We start from the raw sequence: 21,498 nt of genomic DNA on the forward strand, positions 1-21,498 counted from the left end.
TAACAACCTTTACGGAAACACAAATGTGTTGCTACAATAGTAGCCCCATACTCTAGCATCAATATGAAGATACTGTATTTTGTCCTGATTTTTCACGGTGAGTGAGCCATAATTTAAAGCTTCTTTGGATGATTTTAATCACCTAAATGTTTAATTTACTTCTCTCTCTTTTCTTAAGCATCTTCTTCACTTCTGTAATTTGTAAATTTAAGCTGTTAAAGTACTGCTAACTCAATCCTCATCATAACCACGAACTCAGATTTTATAGCAATATTCTTATGTCACATTGAACTTACTATTACAGAGTATCTGAACATAGAAAACTCTTTACACAGATTTTGGTATGTGAATTTAAAAAAATGTTTCAGTTTCATATCCTGGAATTCTTTACAAGCAAATGCTTTATATTTCCCTCGTGGAAACATTTGTTCACAAAGGAAAAATGTTCACATTAAATGCAAGAAAAATATTGTGATTTAAAGACTTTTGTTATTGTTTTTTTTTTTTTTTTATTGCAGTTATTCCACCATTTTTGCTACCCTGGTATCAAAATGTGGGAGTGTATGAATTCATATCAGTTCAAATTAAAAACTGAATGACATTTTACTCATTTCTGAGACTACAAGCATTTTCCTTGTTTGGCTTTTCTTTCAGCAAGTCTTCAGCTTCAGTGTGATAAACGAGAGATCACGGCCCATATTGGAGGTGAATTTATTCTTAAATGCCACTATGACACAAATAGTCTTCGGTACAGCAAAAAGTACTGGTGCCGAGGGAACTCCAGAAGCACTTGTGAGATCTTGGCACACTCAGAAAATGTTCAAAACACACACAAGTCCCAGGTGATCGATTTAGTAAGAAGAGGGCTGTTTGTGAAAGTCACAAATCTCCAGTTTGGTGATGCTGGAATGTACTGGGTTGGAATTGACAAAATATATAGTGACATCATGACTCCAGTGAAAGTGATTATCACAGAAGGTAAGACCTTTACATCTCAGAAAATATAGTGTAACAATATCAGTAGTATTTATGTGCTGCAATGTGGCCTCTGTTCTGCACTGTTACGTTTAATGGGCTGATATTCCTTTTTTTGTGCCAGTTCCAGTGTCTAAGCCCAGACTTTGGCCCTTGAGCTCTCTGGTGGACAGGCCAACATGTTGGGGGAAGCCAGCTACCGTACGCTGTAGTTGTGCAAAGGGCACTGGCATTCATTACACCTGGTATCAGCACATTGACACGGAGGATTTCCTGCTTCATAGGTCTCCCGACTTGTACCTTCACTGTAGCACTGTTCAAAAGGACAGTGATTATTACTGTACTGCCAGTAACGACATAAGCAGGGAGGAGAGTGAGTTCATCTCTGTGCAGGTTCTGGTGCCTGCAAACAGCAACTGTATCTATGTTGTTAATATTCAGGGTAAGAACAAATGTCATATTGCACTGTTTAAATATTTTTATGAAGCCCATGTTTATGATTTACTGAATTTACTAACAAAATATATCATGGTGTTCATCCCAGTGCAGAAAAAGAGTGAGCATGTGCTCGTCCAGACAGAATTTTGTAGGTGCCAGACCATAACAAATGAATATGTTGCAGTTATATGAAATCAAATGACACCCTTTTTCTTACTGCTAAAAAAAGGATGTCATGATGGTGCAATGGAGAGGCTTACCATAATCACACCCCCATATATTAGTGGCAAAAAAAGACTAATCGTGCATATTGTGACACTGTAAATTAATAACAACTAGAAAAGCATTTAATTATTTTTTTTATCCTGTGTGTGTATTATTGCTTGGACGAGCGATCAAAGGCCTTGTGTGTCAGGTCTGACTGCAGTGACTCCTAGAGGTTATTTTCAATATGACAAGAAAAAGGTATAAAACCCTTTCTCTTTTAGCTGTGCTCCTTCGTCTGTGGGTAAACTGCACAAATTCTCATCATGATTTCTTTCTTTTATGAGCAAAAATCAGGTCATCAGTATTACACACTGCACATGAAAACAAAACCCAAATCTCTTAAGCATGAAATGTTCTAAACACGGGCTTCTGTGTTTTATTAGCCTCTCACTATCATTATACTGTTATTCTTTTTAATTACCAGGCCAACCCATTTATGACTGTGCAGACAGAATGAGCACCACCACAGTCACAACTCCACCTCTGACCTCCTGCCAAGCTGCCAGGAAAAAGAGTGATAACACAAGAAACCAAACTTCACAACTGAATGAAACTGCCCACGGCAGGTTAGTCTACGTGCTACCTTTTTAAAATATAATTTAAATATATTTAAATGTCACCACAAAATGCTGCCTAAAAAAACTGTCACATCTTTGATTTTTGTTTCTTTTTTTTTGTTTTTTGTTAGGGCATGGACCGGGCTGCCACTTTGGTATACATTACTACGCTGGGGTTCTTTTCTGGCCTTGCTGATAACTTTGTGCGTAGTTGTGAAATGCACAAAAAGAAGAAAAAAAAAATATGCCAACCGAAGCAAGAATGCTCACTTCAGGCGAATTTCTCATGCGGCTCAGTGAGCTGCACTTTAGGGTGGTAGTTCTGTGGAAGTTAAAATGAGCCTCTGTGACATTGGTTTTGTGGCTTTATTGTTGACCAAAGTTCTTTGATCACGTGAGCATTTGTGAAGTGGGTAGGCCATAATGTGTGTCAGCCTGTTTATCAGGATGTCTCATGCAACATTTATCAAAATGGTCTTTAATTTATTTGAAATAATCGATTAACAAAGGGTCTACCAGAGCGTTCGGATACAAGTCATCCCAGATCCTTGGTTGCTTTACTAGTTATTGCTTGAAAGAGCAATGACACCACTTGTATTGTACATTAATAACTTACAAAAAAAAGCAACAAAGCTTTTTGATGCCAGCTAATGATGATTATGAATAACAATCAAAATAAAAGGCAGGTATTGATCTATTGAGTTTTTTCTTAATTTGTCAGAATTTCAATTTGTGATATATATCATAGTCTGATGTACTTAATGTAACCAGACTACTTTTTGGTTCATGAAGATGTTTCACCTCCCATCTATGGCCTAGGTATTTAACCCTTATTGGGTATTTAATCCTTGGAGGTGATCCTGACTCACCCTGTAATCATGTGAGTCCACTTCACAGATGTATGGTACACCACAAGAGAGCCACATTTTGGACCGTAGCCTTAGAGAGGAATAAAGAAGGCCATCTATATGTCCCCTCTGTGAACACCCATCATTGAACAGAAGCAGTGGCCTACCAGCTATCGGCCATTGAGATCCCTTGCCAGGTGATTCAGTCCCCACTCACATATCTAGGGACTCTCCATCAGTTCGAACTGAAGAAGATGAGGTGAAATGTCTTCATGAACCACAAAGAAGTCCAGTTGGCTTCATTTCAACATTATGTGCTTTTTAGACTACCACGGCCTGGATGACTAAGAACCTACAAAGAAGACTTGCGCCATAACAAGCAAATATGAGTAGCCCAACTGTTAGTATTCCAGATATGTCATAGAGTGGAACGTTATAAAAAAAAGAGGTGTGTTTCAGGCCCTGACTTTCCACAGTAGAATGTCAATCATACAAACGCTGATTGCAAAAATAAATAAATAAATTTGCAGTACAGCAGATGTGCATTTAGGAAAGAAAGGAAAAAAACAGTGACAGAGTCTAGAAGATTTATATGATAAGTGATTCATATCAATGTGCTGTAGAATGGAAATTGCTATTACAGGATATAAGGAAATGCAAATAACTCACCCACATATTGTGAAATTAGTGTCCTTCACAAGCAATGCGTCAGTAGTCAAGCGTTTTATGGGATTAAAATATGTCGTTCTGTGGGGATATTTTTTACTACTTTCATTTATCATCTATGCTTCCCTTACCGTCATCAGAGGCCCATTCAATATTTTGTACTGTATGCTGGATGGGTCTTTCCCACTGGTAGCAGCCTTATACATTGTGTCATATACTGGATGAGACTTTCCCTGCCCATAGCGGTGGGACATCCATCATTCCATACTATGTACTGTGAGGGCCACTCTTCTACTGCCATGGGACTCATTCATTATCTCAATATTTTACTCTACTTTCCCCATGGCTAATTACTGGCCCTGTTCCTAGGGGCCTCTGATGAGTCAGTGCTACTTTCATCTATTATCATTACATATATGGGAATATATCTACTCTTATTGTTCACCTATGTTATTTGTACTGTCATTAAGACTATTTTATATTCTGTATGGCCTTCATACTGGTGCATGGAGTCATTATTCTTATGGATATGTCACTTTCATGGCCAGTGCAAAGTAAGAGAGCCCCAAACACACACACAAAGGTATAGAGTGCTTTATGTTCTCTGGGTCACTGGGGTGAGGGTGAGACCTGTTAGATCTTGGGTGTGCGTTTGAGGCTCTTGGAGAGTTGCCAGAGTGAGCGCTGTTCCTCATGACACCTGTAACACTATGTTATACTTCAGCAGTGTTTTATGACAGGTACATTCCTAAAATGGAGTTCTGTGGGCCCCCACCCTTGTGCTCTCCTGGCTAGGAGGGGGTAGAGATAAGACTTGGCTAAGTGGAGTGGTACTAACAATGTTATCCTAGCAGATGTTTGAGTAGAAATGTTTATCATTTGTAATACCTGTCTGAACTGTCATAAACCAAAAGGTACCCCTGTGATGTGTGCGCCTTAAACATGTGACTTTAGAGCGGGCGTAGTTAAACCAAAAGACAACTGGTTGGGGTTCAAGTTTCATGGGCTGAGACTTTATGCAAATTAGGAGGGGTCAAAGGCACGTTTAAGATATAAAATGTTTGCCACTCTTTGTCTCACCTCACCTCTCTCTGTGTGCTCTTCTCTTTCCTGTCCTCTTTGTTCCTTTCCTGTTTCTGCTTCTTTCTCTGTCTCTGTGTTTCCCTCTTCCCTTCTTCTTCTTCTCTTCTCAACTATGTTACTGTCTGTGTTTTGGTTTTTGTCTGTGACCCTAAGAAAATGTCACCGACAGTTCCAGTTTGATTAAAATTCCAGGGCTGTTGACTCAGCACTGGAGACAGAATAAACCATAAGCTAGAATTCAGTAATATTATTCTTGAAGGAGTGATGGACAGTGCCAGAAACAAGTTTGTATATGAACTGCAGTGTAAAAATGAATAAACATTTAGTAGTATTGGGTCTTGATCTATGTTATTTTGTTTCCATTTGTAGAGATAGTGGCAGAAAATTCCAGTTTCATTACTACGTAAATTGTAAGGTAGTAGATTTTATTACACTTCATGTCAAAATAATAAACCTTTTCATTTCAGACATTCTAAAGTCACTCATTTTTTTCAAATTTATATTACACATATATATTATATATATACACATGTATTACCACAAGCTGAGCTGCTGTGTTTCTTCAAAGGAATTCTTGATTTCCACTCAAATGTCCGATCTATAGCGTTCTTTATTGATCCTAGGGAGGTGGGATGCTGATTACAGAGTCAAAGGACCCTATAGGGACTTTAGAAATGTTTTCTCATATAACATTTATGTACAGTAGTGCTTGTTTGAAGACAAATGATGATATGATTACAGACTAAATCAGTTAGAGGTTGAATGAAGCCGGGACGATCTGGAACTGCGTTTTTGGTCCAGATGTCCGTAAGTTGTGGTCGTGGTACTTGAGCATCTAGTTGGCGCTACAGAAGAGGAGCGAGCATAAAAGCAGTAGCATTTTTAAGTGGCAGGTAATTTCAAATGCAGCGTTTCTTTCAGCTGAACAAATATAAGCAAACACACAAAGCAGTTTGTCACACAGTGTGTCTGCTAGCTAAAAGTCCAGTTGCTGTATTTCCAGGGACAGAAAAGCGTGAGAGAAGTTCACTCAGAGATGGAGAACGATGTAGGAGAGAGGAAGGAGATGAAGAGAAGCGGTTAGATTTAAAGATAAGGGCTGCTCAGTCACATTTGATAAACTGGAAATTTAAAGCGTACAGGTAATGTCCTCATTTTTTAAATAAGTTATTGGATCTGTATATGATGGGAAGTTTAGTTTTTTCATATTGTGAAACACCCTGCTAAACAAACTGAGGTGTGTTATTCAGGTACTGGGCAGTTTAGTGCAGGATAAACAGGTTAGCTTGTTGTACTGTGGTGAATTCACAGTGAAGCTCTGTATTGTTGTGGCATTCATGGTCAGTATTAGGTTACAGGAAGTGTAGCAGGGATTAATTTGAATTTAAGCTAATGATGCTTAGATTCAATCACTGAATTCAACCTTTATACCAACTGTATACAGTCTAGTATAAAGACAATATAAACAGTATACCATCAGTGTAGGGGATGGAATCAGATTTGGTTACATGTTGTTTGAATTTAGTTGTATAAATCCAAAAACAGCAGTAAACCTCTGAACAGCAGCAGCGCGGGTCAGCTGATCACAGCCTGTACATGAAGAAAATGTAGTAAAACCTTTGCCCACACTGAGCCACTACAACTGACTTAATAAATGTATTGGGCAACACATAGACAGCAAAAATGCATGTTTGAAAGCTTTCCCAGATTCATCATTATATGAAACCTCAATTAAAATTTTACCACTTGTCCTGATGCCCCAACAGAGTGAAGAGTGAACACACCTGGCACTAACTTTTAGAAGTGTTATAAATTCCCTTCTCTTTATTACAGTGTGTGTGGCACTTGAGTCAACATGAAAAGTATTTTGCTTGCCACGCACTATCAAATCATACTGAGGCATTTTCCAAAAAGCATGATACTTTAGATATGTGCCCACAGAGGGTCTAAATTTATCTTCAAGATAAGCAATAGCTTGTGTCAAAAGTGTGTCCATTGGCTGTATGCGATTGTGTGTGTGTTGTAGGTGCGGTACCTTCAACCTCAAGCGTCAGTTGAATCAGAGCAGCTGCACATCTCTCCTGCATCCTTTCACGGGCTCAGTCCACCCGGCCATGCCTGTCATCAACATTGTCCTTTTGGGGTAATCTTTAACCAAATGCCCCATTTGCAGAGAAAACTGACATTATGTCATATTGTCCTGTTTTTAAACCACTTCTCCCCACCTAGGAAGCTCTTTTTTCATTTTCTCCTTTTCCTTCTGCTAGGCTTTGAGGTTATTCACAAGAAATACCAAAAATACCAGAACTAGCAGCTGTCTCAACTCTGCCACAGTAGGGCAAAATTTTCTGCTGAAAAAAATTTGCTCTTCAGCAAGCCTCTTGCTTGAGTTCCTTGGGTATGGCAAATGGATTATGGCTTTCTTAATCTGTGGCTCTGGCCAAGGTAAAAAACAAAAACAGAAGGGCCGTCTACTCACGCCTGTTACTTCAACCATAGACATCTGAAGGGCAGCTAGAGGGTGTGATGGGCTATGGGAGAAAAAATGTGGAAGTATCAGCTTGTTGTTGTGAAACCACCAATGATTCATATACTGTGGTCAGTACTGGCTCACTAAGAATCTGCCCGTGCCGTATGCTGTCCATCTCTGTTGTATGGTGGCAGTGGAGGTGGAGGTCAAGCAGGTGTAGTCATTGGAGGGTCAAGTTGAGGTCATGAACCACTCTGACACACTGAGGCTGTAAGAAAGGATACAAATGAGAATTTCTCTGAGAAGAGATAGCTGTTACACTCATCCTTCAGTTTTCTCTATCTGGCATGCTTAATTTCTATCCTTGACGTGATAATTCAATTCAATTTTATTTGTATAGACCAATCAAAACAAACAGTCGCCTCAAGGCACTTTGTATTGTAGGTAAAGATTCTACAATAACACAGAGAAAACCCAACACTCAAAATGACCTCTATGAGCAGGCATTTAGTGACAGAGGGAAGGAAAGTCTCCCTTTAAACAGGAAGAAACCACAAATCCAAACTATTTTGGCAGCGCAGTCAATATGAACAGAGGACGTGGTCCTTCATTACTTTAGAAAAGACACAAAAATAATAAAACAGCATGAGAGACAATAGTAATATAATAAATATATACATGTATATGTAACTATGTAACTATGCAACTATACAAATACACAAATAAGAATCTGAGCAACAAGCTGTCTTTCCTAGATTTTAATTTGCCTTTGCAAAAGGGTCAAAGAATAACATTAAACTATGGAGCCTTCTGTTCAGCCACATCAACAAAATATCAAAATACGGAAAACCTGTGTTAGTTTTATGCCATATGTAAAGGGACGCAAACCTTCCAGAAAATTCAACTTTTATCTCGTTAGTCTACAGAATATTTTCCCAAAAGACTCATAAAGATTCCATCTATCCATGTTTTTCCACTCATCTGGGGCCAGGTCGTGGGGGCAGCAGCCTAAGCAGTGAAACCCAGACCTCCTTCTCCCCAGCCCCCTCCTCTAGCTTACCCAGGGAAACACAGAGGCGTTCCCAGGCCAGCTAAGAGATATAATGTCTTCAGCATGTCCTGGGTCTACCCCAGGGCTTCCTCCCAGTAGGACATGCCCAGAACACCTCACCCAGGTGGTACCTGGGAGGCCTGAACCAGCTGAACTGGCTCCTTTGGATGTGGAGGAGTAGCACTCTACTCTGAGCCCCTCTTGAATGATGGCACTCTTCACCTCATCTCTGAGGGAGAGGCCATACATCCATTAGAGAAAGCTAATTTCTACCGGTTGTATCCATGATCTTGTTCTTTCAGTTGCTACCCAAAGGTCGTGACCACAGGTGAGGGTAGGGATGTAGCTCGACCAGTAAATCAACATCTTCGCTTTTATGCTCAGCTCTCTCTTCACCATAACGCACTGGTACAGCAGCTGTATCATTACTGCCATGGTCCCAATCCATCTGTCAATATCCCACTCTCCTCTTCCCTCAGTCGTGAACAATTTCCCGAGATACTTAAACTCAACATCAAGATGTTTTTTTGGCAAATGTGCAAGGAGCCTTTGTGCTCTTTTTGGTCAGCAGTGGTTTTTGCCTTGGAATTCTCCCATGGATGCCATTTTTTCTTAATCTCTTTCCTGTTGTTGAATCGTGACCACTGACCTTAACTGAGGCGAGTGAGGCCTGCAGTTCTTTAGATGTTATTTTGGGGTCTTTTGTGACCACCTGGATGAGTTGTTGATGCGCTTTTGGAGCAATTTTAGTAGGCTGGCCACTCCTGGGACGGTTCACCACCATTCCAAGTTTTCTCTATTTGTGGATAATGGCTCTCACCATGGTTGGCTGGAGTCCCAAAGCCTTAGAAATGGCTTTGTAACCCTATCCAGACTGATAGATGTTAATAATGGCTCTTTCAGTCCAAACAAAGAAATATATAAATATGGAGAAGTTACAAAGTACTTCTCCATATGTGCTATAGACAAATTGGATCAAATTTCTTATCATGTTCTGATGATGAGACATTCAAGCCTGTTCCTGTTCCTCCAGCATGTATCAGCACATGCATTCAATTATTCAAACTTTACCCATTAGACCAAACTTCTGGCATACTGTAGAGAAGACCATTTTGGAGAGTTGTATTAATGTCTAGTATCCATTTTTGTTGTCCACAGCGGTTGAAAGTGAGATCCTTTGATTCCAAATGGTAAATAGAATGAGGGTCCTCTATAGAGATACTTGTCTTCAGTGATATTAAAGTGCAACCCTGGATACATGATTGGATACTCTACCATGAAGTGTGAAATAGAAAGTTACTGGTCACCTGGACTTGCTTAATGTATACGTAGGCATACATTTAAAATTGTTTAAGTATCTGTTACTTTACTTCTAGACTGATGGTTTTCCTCCTGTCGGTGGTGATGTTTCAGGGTAGATCTGGATAAGTTAACAAAGACCCATGTACCCAGATACAAATGGCCCAGTTACTCAGAGTGTCAAAATAAGTCTTTAAAAGAAGTGTCATGTTTTGCTTGAATGTAATTTCACATTACTACATGTAATCAATCATAGCTTTTGTGTTTGGAAGCCCCAGTTTCCACAAGTTTTTCACTTTTTAAAAGAAAAAACTTTCACGTACAATTCCTATGTTTCATGTAAAAATAATCTCAATTTTAAACTTCACTTTCTGCTGTAAATTTTTTTATTTTAATGTAAAAGCAAAATCATTTTCAGTTGTGTCATTTGCTTATGTGGTTGATGCCATTTTGGGGAATGTCTGGAAAAAATGGGAAAGCAACAATGAATTATGAATAAACAGGCCAAAGTACAGCAGGAAGTTCACGTCCTTATATTGACTCAGTCTGTGCTGTTCCCTATTACATCACCCTCTGGATCCATTGTACATTGTTAGTTACCACTGAAGAGATTAAAAGATTTTGAACAGTTTCTGAAGCTTGAAAAACAAGGTGACTGGATTTCTTTAAGTTAATGAAGACGTTTCACCTCTTAGCCAAAAGGCTTCTTCAGTTCTAAAACCAAATGGTGGAGAGTCACATGTAACCTGGTGGGGGGGTTGTCCCCTTGGAGGTGGTTGTTGATCCACAGGAGGCCTGTGGTCATTACTATCAAGTATTTCTGGTGAAACCACTGTGACTTTGCCCCGCTCTATCAAGTGACCTATTGAGGACACCTGAAGTAAAGTGTGAGTGGGGGCTGAGGCACCTGGGAAGGAGCCTCAAGACTGCGCTGTAGGTAGCTGACAGCTGGTGTTGTAAGTCACCTCCTCTGTTCAGTGATGGTTGTTCACAGTGGACACAGATGGATTCTTTTACTCTTCTTTCAAACCATCTGTCTTTCGGGTCTATAATGTGAATCTTGGCAACCTTGAAAGAGTGTCCTTTATCTTTTAGGTGCACGTGTACAGCTGAGTCCTGTTGGTGTCTGACCTTGTTTCCTGTGCATCTTTACTGATTTAATGAAGGCCCAGTTGGGATAACAACATAATTCACACCTTAGATGTAACCTACATACATGGGCGACTTTGTTGCCGGCATTTATACTTGTGTGAGGTGCATTATGTGTTAATTAGCTAGCAATCGATGTTTTATATGCAGTGCCAGCTGATACAAACAAATAAAATGCTGCGACTTTTTTCCCTCCTGGGTCCTCCCTCTTCTTGTGGTCATTTTCCGAGGACAAACATATTTGTCCCTCAAGTTTTTCCACTTCTTTATTCATTCCCTCACATGTGATAGTTTCAGCAATCTCTACTGACATTTGTGAGTCATTATATTTATATGTTGACTGACTGATGATATGATATGATGATAAATTCAAACATAGGCTGGCTTAGTCTATATACACATTTGATATGAGGTCAGCAAGTAGCTGTCCTGTTTTAGGACATATAGGAATACTTACAGAACAATAAAATAATTTGCTGAAAACAGAAAAAAAAAATAAAGTAATAAAGTTGCATCTATGAATTTAAATATATTGCTGATGCTCATCAAGGAAACCAAAGATAGTTTATACTCTACTGAAAAACTTTAGCCCGTCCTACTCTCCATGTCAGGTTAGATGGACAAAAGCTCCGTGTGACACTATTTCCCGGAGAACTGATTGGTCTGTGGGCGCTGATTTCACCCCTGTTGATCTCTAATCTGGAATTTAACCTGCAGGTTAGGTCTACAGTGTAAATTACCATGGCCATTTATCCCGGTAAGAAGTGAGTCAAAACCCAGTTAACCCTTAAGTTACCTGGATGAGCCAGAATCCTGCTCCGTAGTATAGGGCTCGGGCCACGACCACAAGGTACTTACAACCATGCTTACAACAAAACACCAGCAATGAAGTCGGCCACTTAAGTAAATTACGCCACAGAATATAAACCTTAATCTGTGGGCTACGTCATGGAATTTGGTGAATTTTCGCTACGCCACTGTGTGACCGCGCCTACTTCCCCAGAATAAGACGCCGCCCATAATAAAAAGAGCAGAAACCCTAAATAACCTTTCAGAGGGTATCGCTCACCATCGTGATTCTTGACGTTGAGCGGTAAGTTATGGGTTCTTTTATTTTACCGTCCGTATTACCAATTTACCCGAAAACAGAGCGGCGACACCACACCGACGTGACTTAAACAGTGCTGTATTATCGGTCGCTGCTGATAAGTTAGCTAACAGTTCGCTAGCTAATGCAGGCGAGAGCGATTGCTTAACTGTAAAAGTTTCTGGATGAGCAAATACAGAAACTCAGATGGAATCAATATGCTTTTATCTTCCGATAAGTTCGGCATAATACACCTTTAAGATGAAGGCGGTTTAGGGTATATTACGCCATTTTTCCGTAATGAGTTATCAACCACGGGCGAAGACGGAAAGAAGAGCATACGACATTAAACGGCGCACTTTACTCCTGTGGCGGACTGCCATTTAGTTTTAACACATGCCGATTTGGCCAGTCGAAACTATAGTGGCCTTCAAGTTATAAAATACCTCGGTAAGAAGTAATAGATTAGCAGTGTCAGGTTAGATGGCTAATATGGACAGATTTTCAATTAAGATCTGTTTTTCTGCCGCGCCAACAATTAATATTTAAATATAAATATCTTCCGACATTTCATATTTTAACACAAACTTAACTTGGTTACTTTGAAGGTTTTGGTTTAGCTAAATATAAAGACTCGACCGAAGTGTGCACATGCTAGCATGACCTACCTGTCTGTTATCGTGTTCGCGGTGACGAACCTGCTTGAATGGGGTCCAGCCACCATGACCAGTAACTTCCCTGACTGTCTTTGTTTCCATTTGTCTTTTACCAAGAAGACCTCATCAGATCCTGCCATGGATGTCACCACAGTCCGTCTGCTGAGCAGTCTTTGCCTTTTGGCAATTATTGTTCAAGGTGAGTGCAGTGCGGATTAGCTTGGGACACACGGGTAAGCACAACACGGTGTTTTATCTATGCTCTTCTTTTTCTTAATTAACGTGTCCTTCCTCTTTGTCTTTTTGCTCCCTTTTTTTTGTTTTTTCTTTTTTTTTTGCCATGTACAGCTCAAGACTGCTCCAGGCCTGTTGGAGGAGCCAACATGGATTTAAAGGGCAACAACATTCTTTTAGAAGAGTTCCCAGAGGGGACAAAAGTTACTTTTGCCTGTAATCCTGGATATGTTTCTAAAGGAGGGTCTCCAAGTATTACTTGCACCACTGGAAACTGGAGTTCTTTGGGGATGAGCTGCGAGAGTGAATATTTACACTTGATTTTATATTTAAATTCCTTATAGCAACTGTATTTCACTGCCAGTTCAAGTTGGTAATACTCTCAGCTTTGTAACCTCTAGAAAATGTCCTACTCTAATATGTTATACATAAACAGTAGAGTAGATTTGTTGTTAATTATACATAATATCTAATAATTTATAAAGGACCAACGTAATCCTCATTTTTCTTGTTTCAGGGAGAAGCTGTGGTGTTGTTGGAGAGGTGGAAAATGGGCAAATTGATTATCAGCCTGGGAATGAATTTGGTGATAAAGCAGTGGTCACTTGTAACACTGGGTTAGTAATAAAATGTTAAAGCTGAAAAATTGTTTTGAGAATTAGCTTTTAGATTGAAATTAGAAGTAGTATATGACAACAATAAGGTGAAATATCTATTCTTATATCAAAAAACAAACAAAAAAAACAATGTGTGTCAGGAAAGGTTTAGTCACTATTCTGTTTTCTGCCATGTGAACTATGTCTAAGCCACCCTTTTCCCCTCCAATCAGTTACGTGCTGGTTGGTAAAGACAGGCTCGTTTGTGGAGTCCAAGGGTGGGAGGGCAGGTTGCCTGTATGTGACGGTAGGTTATCTTGTCCTAATACAAGTCACACCTGATTTAAAGCTCACTGTTTTTTATTCTGATAGATTTCTTTTTCATTTTGCAGTGGTACAGTGTGAATCACCACCTCAAATATTGTATGGCTCTTTCAGTCCAGTTAAATCAACATATGACTATAATGAAGTTGTACAGTACACCTGTAAAAGGGATTATACACTTAATGGATCAAATCCATTAGCATGTTCAGATGATGGAACATTCAAGCCTGATCGTCCTAAATGTATCCGTAAGTGTGTTTAAGTTATTTTTAATACATTGTTTTCACAACATTCTTGTGTAGCTTAAGTTGGGCTAATATGTACTGCGGAGAAGGTCCTTCAGTGTCCACTTTCCAATTTCTTTACTTGCAGTGGTTAAATGTGTAGAACCAGAGATTCCAAATGGTTTATGGAGTAGCGGTGCTCGACCTCCGTATGGATACTTGTCTGCGGTGATATTAGAGTGTAGGCCTGGATACAGAATGATTGGAAGTGCTACACAAAAGTGTGAAAAAAATAGTCAGTGGTCGCCTGGACTCCCTCAGTGTATAGGTAAGTAATAAATTAAAATAGCTATTTGGATGTGACTAGTTGAATTGGATGATGATCTATTTGCTTAAAGTGCAACTTCACCCCCCTGAGCCTGTCTTCCCTAGTGCATGCACACACACACACACACACACATATAAATAGGTAAGACTCACCAGTGCAGGGCACAGGGAGGCGCTGATGAGGGGACCTGGCCAGTGATTTTTATCACAAAGAAAAATGGAGAGTAATGCAGAATGGCAGTTTACCTCAGCTACAAAGCTTACCAATATTTCATGATATGCTAGAAGAACATAGTGGTTGTGAGGTGTAGTAATTTGAGCAGTTAACTTGGGGCTAACTGGTTAAAGCTGGTGCTTTTTTGCTTGTGCTTTTTCTTTCTGTCACTCATTTAATGCATGGGTACTGACTGCTAATCCTTGTTTTTGGTTTGTTTTTCTTATTTTATTTTGGTACCTTTTCAGTAATATAAAGAAAATGATTCAGTTACAACACAAAAGCATAGAAAAGATATGATTCTTACCATATTAGTACAGAAAATTACTCAGTATTTTTTTTTAACAATCATAATCCTAAATCAGTAACCTAATTAAAGCCAATATTGTCATGTATGGACTGTTCCTTTTGGTACCAAGAAAGCATTAATACATCTTTTTTCAGTTCCAATTGGATTAGAGAAGCACTGATCTGATATTTGTGGATATACCTCCGATGCTGATTCAGAAAACTGGATGGACCTTAGCGATCCGATCTGGCAAAACAAGTCGGATGTCGGACAGGCAAATTCTTAGCCAAATAACTAATGAATCAACGCTGTATTGCGGGTTATTTCCGGGATGTTCTTAGCAACAAGGGAGAGATCGCTTAATGCTACCATCGGCTACCAGTGACTTCATTAAAATTGTTTGCATATATGCAAAGTAAAGCATAACCCATAATACAGCGCTGAGCCATGTGTTATTTGGCTATGAATTAGCCCCTGCAACTTCCAACTCATTTTGCCAGATCGGGTCACAATGGTGACAGAGCTGGTCTGTCCAGTTCCGTGTTCTGTTTACTTTGTCACGCGACAGCAGCATCTAGTGGCAGAGCATACGTAGCATTAAGGAGGCTAAGCTAAGTGAAGCAAAGCAGCAGTTTAAAGGTACACTATATTGACAAAAGTTTTTGCTTATGTACCTTCACGTGCATATGAACTTGGTGGTTGTTCTCCTGGCATCCACCAAACCCAGTCTCGTCCATCACGTTGCCAGAAGGAGAAGCACGATTTGTCACTCCAGAGAACACCTCTCCACTGCTGTAGAATCCAGTGGTGGAGTGCTTCACACCACTGCGTCCGACACTCTGCATTGCACTTGCATTGCACCTACTCAGCCTTGGATCCCATTCCACGAAGCTCGCTGTGCACTGTTGTTGAGCTAATCTGAATCATTCTTTTATCTCTAAGGCGACATGAGGCTCAGCTTAAACATTGCTTTCCTAACTTTGTAAAATGAAATTTAACCACTAAGTACACTCACTCATATAAATTTACTGTTTTAATACTTTTCTTTTTAATCTTGAGCCTGCTGTCATTTATTATTGTGTTAACAGTAAATAACAGTAAGCAATAAATGACACGAAGATAAATAAAATTGTTTATTCAATTTAGACCCAACAATTTCAAGAGTCATGAGGCTCCTGCATAATGCTGACATTTACAGTTCCTGCTCTCACTCTTTCACTGTGAGTGCATCTCTTTAAAACACACATACAGTGATGCTGACAAGAGGCAGGTGAACTGAAGTGTGTGTGTGTGAGTGAGAGAGAGAGAGAGAGATCCCAACAGGGAAACAATTATCTTAATTGGAATGTTTAACTCACTTGGAAATAAAACAGTTCTCAGCAGACAAAGAAAAGGTGATTTTTGTAGCAAGCTTGAAATATCTAAAAGCTGCTTTTCCTTTGTTTAGCTTCCCCCATGTTATGTTAGCTCTCCTGCTAGAACACAAGTGCACTGTTGCTGCTGTAGTAAACATAGCATTGAACTGAATAGGGATCTGTGACGAGCAGATCTAATCAAAAACCAGTCCAGGCTTTTAAGTAAGGGTCAGACCGGTATCTAATCAGATAGATGCATCCGTAGTTGGTATGTTAAACAGCCCTACTAAATTATTATTTGTTTCTGCAGCACAACCAAAAACTACCATGCCTACCACCACTACCACAACTACCACCACTACCACAACTACAACCACTACCCCAAGGATACTAACAGGTACAGTCCATTTTAAAGCTCAGAAACCTACAGCTCTAAATCAAGGATGGCAAACTCATTTTACATCGTGACAAATGGTCACTTTGACCTTAAGTGGGCTGAATTAGTGAAACTCCCCTTTCTGTCAGTGTAAAGAAGTTTAACTAACTATACTACTAATAGTATAGGTATTTAACTAAGAAGTTCAACTTAACTACTTTGTAGTATGAATGGCCATGGCCCCCCCCATGGCCATTCATACTACAAAGTAGTTAAGTTGAACTTCTTAGTTAAATAAGAACTAAGACACTCTGCACTAGAACTAAGACACTCTGGGGGGGGGGGGGGGGGGTCTTAAGGAAAAGTTGTAAAACATGAAAATGCAGTTAGGTCTAAAATTTATGACAAACACCTTTTCCAAAGACGTCCAGTGGGCCGGATTGGAGTTTTTGCCAGGCCAGTTCTGACCCCTGGGCCTCATGTTTGACACATGTAACATCATGTGTTCCCACTATCTTGACATTGTATAGAGACATCTTTTTGGAAATGTGCATAAACTTCTATTTTCCACAATTGCAGTTGAATGTAAAGATCCCAAAAGCATCAATCCTCAGGTGACTGTGAGCCGTCAGCCTCCATATAGACGGTTGGACCAGGTGACAGTCAGCTGCCATTCTGGAGAAAGTAAAAGTCAACAATTTACCGTCAGGTGTCAGGAAAATGGTCTGTGGGATCCGGAAATTCCCAAAAAATGTGAAACAGGTAGAGTTCATTTTAAAGCTCAAAAACATAAAGCTCTAAATCAGATGTCAGTCATTTTACATCAGATAATACTCTACATGGTCAAAAATTTGTGGCTTCTAACCAACATTGTTCTTTTATTAATTGGGTTAAAATATGTTTAAAAAAAAACCTTTTCAACGTTTTTTTAAAACATTTCCTCATTAAAATGTTAATTTCTTCATATCCTGAAAGTACAAAATAAAAGACTAATTTAAAACTATAATAATATTAATAATAATAAAAAAAAATCTGAAGCTTAGATTTCACAAGGATCATTAAATATTTCCTTAGATATAAATGAAGGATTTTTTCAGTGTGATCATGGGTCAATTAATGAAAATAATCATTGTTGCAGTTTTGGTTTTAATTTGTCTTTTGTTTTTTACAGAGGGCAATGGAGGTGATGGTCTTCACCCAGGACTCATTTTTTTAATAGGTAAGTTTTATAGTTCATGCTTTAAAGTTGATGAGAAATGTAAAAAGACAAGCTTGACCCAAATGGATCGCAGTGGCTTACGAATAATGGCATGGTTATATTTTAGTATATATATTTCAATATTTTTATTTGGATCAACAAACAAAGTTGCACATTCAGACTATACAGACATGGTAATGAATTAATTTAATTATTGTTTGGTCTGTTTATTTGTGTGCATGTTTGTGCATGTCTTTTTTTTTTTTTTTTTTTTTTTTTTTTTTTTTTTTTTTTTTCCTTCTTTTAAATGGACCGTACAGAAATGATTTAAATTGGGCATTTGCACAGATAGTCGGCTTGATAATTAAACATTGTTGCCCTTGTTGGCCAAACCAGAAATACTAGTTGGTTAAACTAGTTATTCATATTTTGATCAATATACAATGCTGGTTAACTGTCTAGGATGTGAGAGAGGTGGGCTGCAGCAAACCTCTCGGTGATGACAAGTTGTAAACAAGCTACAAAAGTTTGAAAGTAAAGATGGATGATGGCCCCTGTGGGTCTGCACTAATGTTTTCTAAAATATTAACCGTAACCGTGTCGCACTATAGTGCCTTATTACTTCCCCGAGTGGAACTACGTGCAACTGCATTATTTGTTTGTGTGTTCGGTGCAAACTTTTTTTTTTTTATTTTATTTTTTTATTTAGGTTTATTATTGAAGAATGCAATTTTAAGTTTTATATTTTTCTTTTTTTTTTTTTTTTTTTTTTTTTTTTAAGATTTTATTTTTAAGGAATCCATCTTTATTTATTTTTTAATGGCTTTTAAATATAGTCACTGTTTTTAAGCGGCATCTTCAGAGTAACATTCTCCCATTCTCATTTCATGAAAATTCTTTTGCCATTCCCAGTCTAACCTGTCAGGATGGTTTCAAGAATTCATAGCTCTACATTTGTTGGTCTTACGGTCACTCAGCTTTTTACATCATCTACAATTATTCATTTTTTTTTTTTTTTTCCCCTCCTCATCAAAGTGGTCGCAGTTCTCGGCACTTTGGGGTTAATATACTTTGGAATGCGACGATACAACAAGAAAAAAGGGTAAAATGGTGTTTTAATAAATTTTGCCTACTAACCCCTGAAATGGCTTTGTCCTTGTAATGGCTTCCTTGTGTTGTGTTTGCCTCTCAGGCCAGCCATTAATACCGCTTCATCTCTGTCACAGCTTTTCCAACTTTGCATATCAGTTTTTGTACCTTATCAGCATTTTCTTTCTGTCAAAGCTTTCTACAGATTTAGTGTTGCATGTTGAAACGTTGTGCTTTTGTAAGGCGTCTTGGCTAATGTCTTCCTCTACCAGTGTCAGTGTTCTCATAAGTACTCAAAAGTCTCCTGCACAGAGCTGTAGGTCTCAGATTTGCCTCAAATTTCTTATGCTGGTTTTGATCACATTTTGATGATCACATTTGAATAAAGAGGTCTGTCCAATTAAGCAAGATGGTAAAGCATGCGGTATTGTTTAAAAATGGTGATTAGGCGAGTAGTGGTTGAATATTAGATAACTTAATTTTGTACATGTTGATGCTTGTTTGTGTTGTCTCCCTTTCCCAGGCTTGGAACAAGTGTATGTGATGCTGTCAGTAATGGCATGGCAGAAATTTAGTTTCATTTGCATTAGCTTATGTACCACAGCACAGACACATGCATATTGTGAAGTATAGTGGAGGAGTAACTCAACCAGTGGTAACATCAGAACACAGCAGCTTCTGTGTGCTGAAATAAGACAAAACGGAAACTTAAGCATGTTGGGAAATTAGAGGGGAAACATGTAATACTTAGTTGCTCAGCCTTATGACCTTATACTACAATATATATATTAGCTGTTGGGCTGTATAGGGTTGAATTTGTTTTTAGGATCCATAATGGCTCAGTGACATAAAAAAAGGGACAGTGGAGCACTTGGTGGTTTTATAGTCACACATTTCTTCTTCCAAAATCTGAACATTCTTCTTCTCTATAATGAAAAAATGAAGAAACCACATAGTTTGACTTTCTTTACAAAGTATGTGGTAATCTTTTAGTCCTAATGGGGGGGAAAAAATCAAATTATGGAACATTTAATATGAATTTACTACTTATTTTTAGCTTTGCTTGGATATGCTCTGAAGTTGTATTGGCCTGTTCATTTCTGCTGACAGGAACGAACAGGTAATATTTTGCATATCGTGACACAAATTTGGCTATTTTGGCTGTAAGAAATGAGAGGGTAGCTGCTGGCAGGGGTGCTGCTTGTGTGGGGTGTTCCTTGTGGATGAGTGGTATGTAGTCATGTGGTGGTTTCTGTGGACTTCCTTAAATCCATGTAGATTCTTGTTTGCTTTGTTATACATAAGCAATGTTGTTGATCAGTCATTACTGGATTACAGCGCTCGGCGAGGCAATACTGACAAAGAGGCTACAAAAGAAGGAGAGGATGTAGCACTCTCGGTAAGAAGCTGGATCCTCAAGAACACAAATGTATTTCAAATGAGAATAATATGATGAGTAGGATTAATGGAATAATATAGACAGGCATTGCCATATAATTTCATTCATGTCCATTATGTCCAGTACCAAATGTTTGGTAGTCAAATGTCACTGTGCAGTGTTGAGTAGTCAAATGTTTTTTTTGACCTGTACTGTATTTAAATGATGATTTTCTACTTCTTCAGCTGCTCCCTGAGTTGTGGAACAACTGCTTCAGTACTCACTTTTATTTTTTTAATTGTCTACATGTTTGCAGGAGTTTTTAGACTTTTCCATAAAGTTTCTAATTATTTTTACTTTCTTTGCTGCTGTTTTTCTTTCACGCCTCCCAGTAAACGTTGCAGTACTACTACTCCACAACTACTGACTATAAAAACAGCCTCCTAAGAAGAATGCCAAAGGATCCATGTTTGAATGTGCACGTTTGGCTTCGTAAGACCCAGAAACATCAGTGGATTGTCACTGATCCACCTGGAATGCTTTGAATGGCTTTTTTTTTTTTTTTTTCTATTGTAATAATTATGAAGGAATGGATTTAGATTCGCCAGAGGAGCTCTGTCTGTGTTGACTTTAAACTTGTGCACTGTAATAAATTTACCTAGCTGAGCTACAATGGTCAAGCAGAGCAATGGCCTAAAGTAAGCAAAGTCAGCACAAGATGTCTGTCATTTGGATTAAATTAAGCTTAACCAACAGTTGACTTGAATCAAAACTTTTTTTTTGGAACAGTTTTATGTAGTCAATACATAAGGTGTATATATGCATTCCTTAAAGTGTGCCTAAATGATAAGGTATATTTCATACCTTAATGAAAAACAAAGTGTTTTAGATGTGTGCTAATTGTATGGCAGTCTGTAAATTTCAGAAATGTTAATCTAATTATTGGGTTCAGTTTAAGGAGGCTTAATTCTGCCTTCTTAGTGTTGAGCCTATATAATTTGTTACAATGACAATGTTAGCACCTTAGTATTTATGGTTGCATTAAAAGGTTTCATTGAACGGAAAAAAAAAAAATCAGATTTAATGTTGTTTAAAACATTGTTGATATCAGGCTTTTGCTGCATCAGTTTTTTTTTTTTTTTTGTTTTTTTTAAATGTATGACCACTTAAATGTCTAGGACATGATGAATATTTTGAGTATTAGATCAGATAGTTTGACTATGCAGAGATGTATACAGTGTGTTCTATGGTGATTTTTGCACTTGCCTTGCTTTGTTAAAATAAACCATTTTTTTATGTCAATTAAAACAAGTTCTAAAATCAATGAAATAAAACAGTGAAGACATGT

The 21,498-nt window shown here is 38.5% G+C and overlaps 1 protein-coding gene and 1 long non-coding RNA gene across 6 annotated transcripts; both read left to right on the forward strand.

Annotated features, from left to right (window-relative positions):
• The first annotated feature begins 1,292 nt into the window (after nt 1–1,292).
• On the forward strand, nt 1,293–2,872 carry LOC115782501 (uncharacterized). The gene is made up of 3 exons (XR_004020153.1): nt 1,293–1,417; nt 2,105–2,246; nt 2,369–2,872. It is a non-coding gene; the product is annotated as an uncharacterized LOC115782501 (long non-coding RNA).
• An 8,718-nt stretch (nt 2,873–11,590) lies between these two features.
• On the forward strand, nt 11,591–21,495 carry LOC115782618 (complement receptor type 1-like). Of its 5 annotated transcripts, none has more exons than XM_030732899.1 (13): nt 11,591–11,896; nt 12,664–12,745; nt 12,895–13,083; nt 13,298–13,397; nt 13,610–13,683; nt 13,769–13,948; nt 14,073–14,252; nt 16,420–16,506; nt 17,065–17,247; nt 17,657–17,704; nt 18,719–18,785; nt 20,111–20,171; nt 20,543–21,495. In XM_030732899.1, the coding sequence occupies exons 2-13, from the start codon at nt 12,685–12,687 to the stop codon at nt 20,543–20,545; spliced, it is 1,233 nt and encodes a 410-aa protein (XP_030588759.1). In that variant the 5' UTR covers nt 11,591–11,896; nt 12,664–12,684; the 3' UTR covers nt 20,546–21,495. The 5 variants fall into 5 exon arrangements, with proteins under 5 accessions (XP_030588759.1, XP_030588760.1, XP_030588763.1 ...); XM_030732898.1 differs by having other exon boundaries at nt 11,592–11,896; nt 12,667–12,745; XM_030732900.1 differs by lacking the exon at nt 20,111–20,171 and having other exon boundaries at nt 12,667–12,745.
• The last annotated feature ends 3 nt before the right edge of the window (nt 21,496–21,498 follow it).

Source organism: Archocentrus centrarchus, chromosome 7, assembly GCF_007364275.1.
Source record: "Archocentrus centrarchus isolate MPI-CPG fArcCen1 chromosome 7, fArcCen1, whole genome shotgun sequence".
Taxonomy (NCBI): domain Eukaryota; kingdom Metazoa; phylum Chordata; class Actinopteri; order Cichliformes; family Cichlidae; genus Archocentrus; species Archocentrus centrarchus.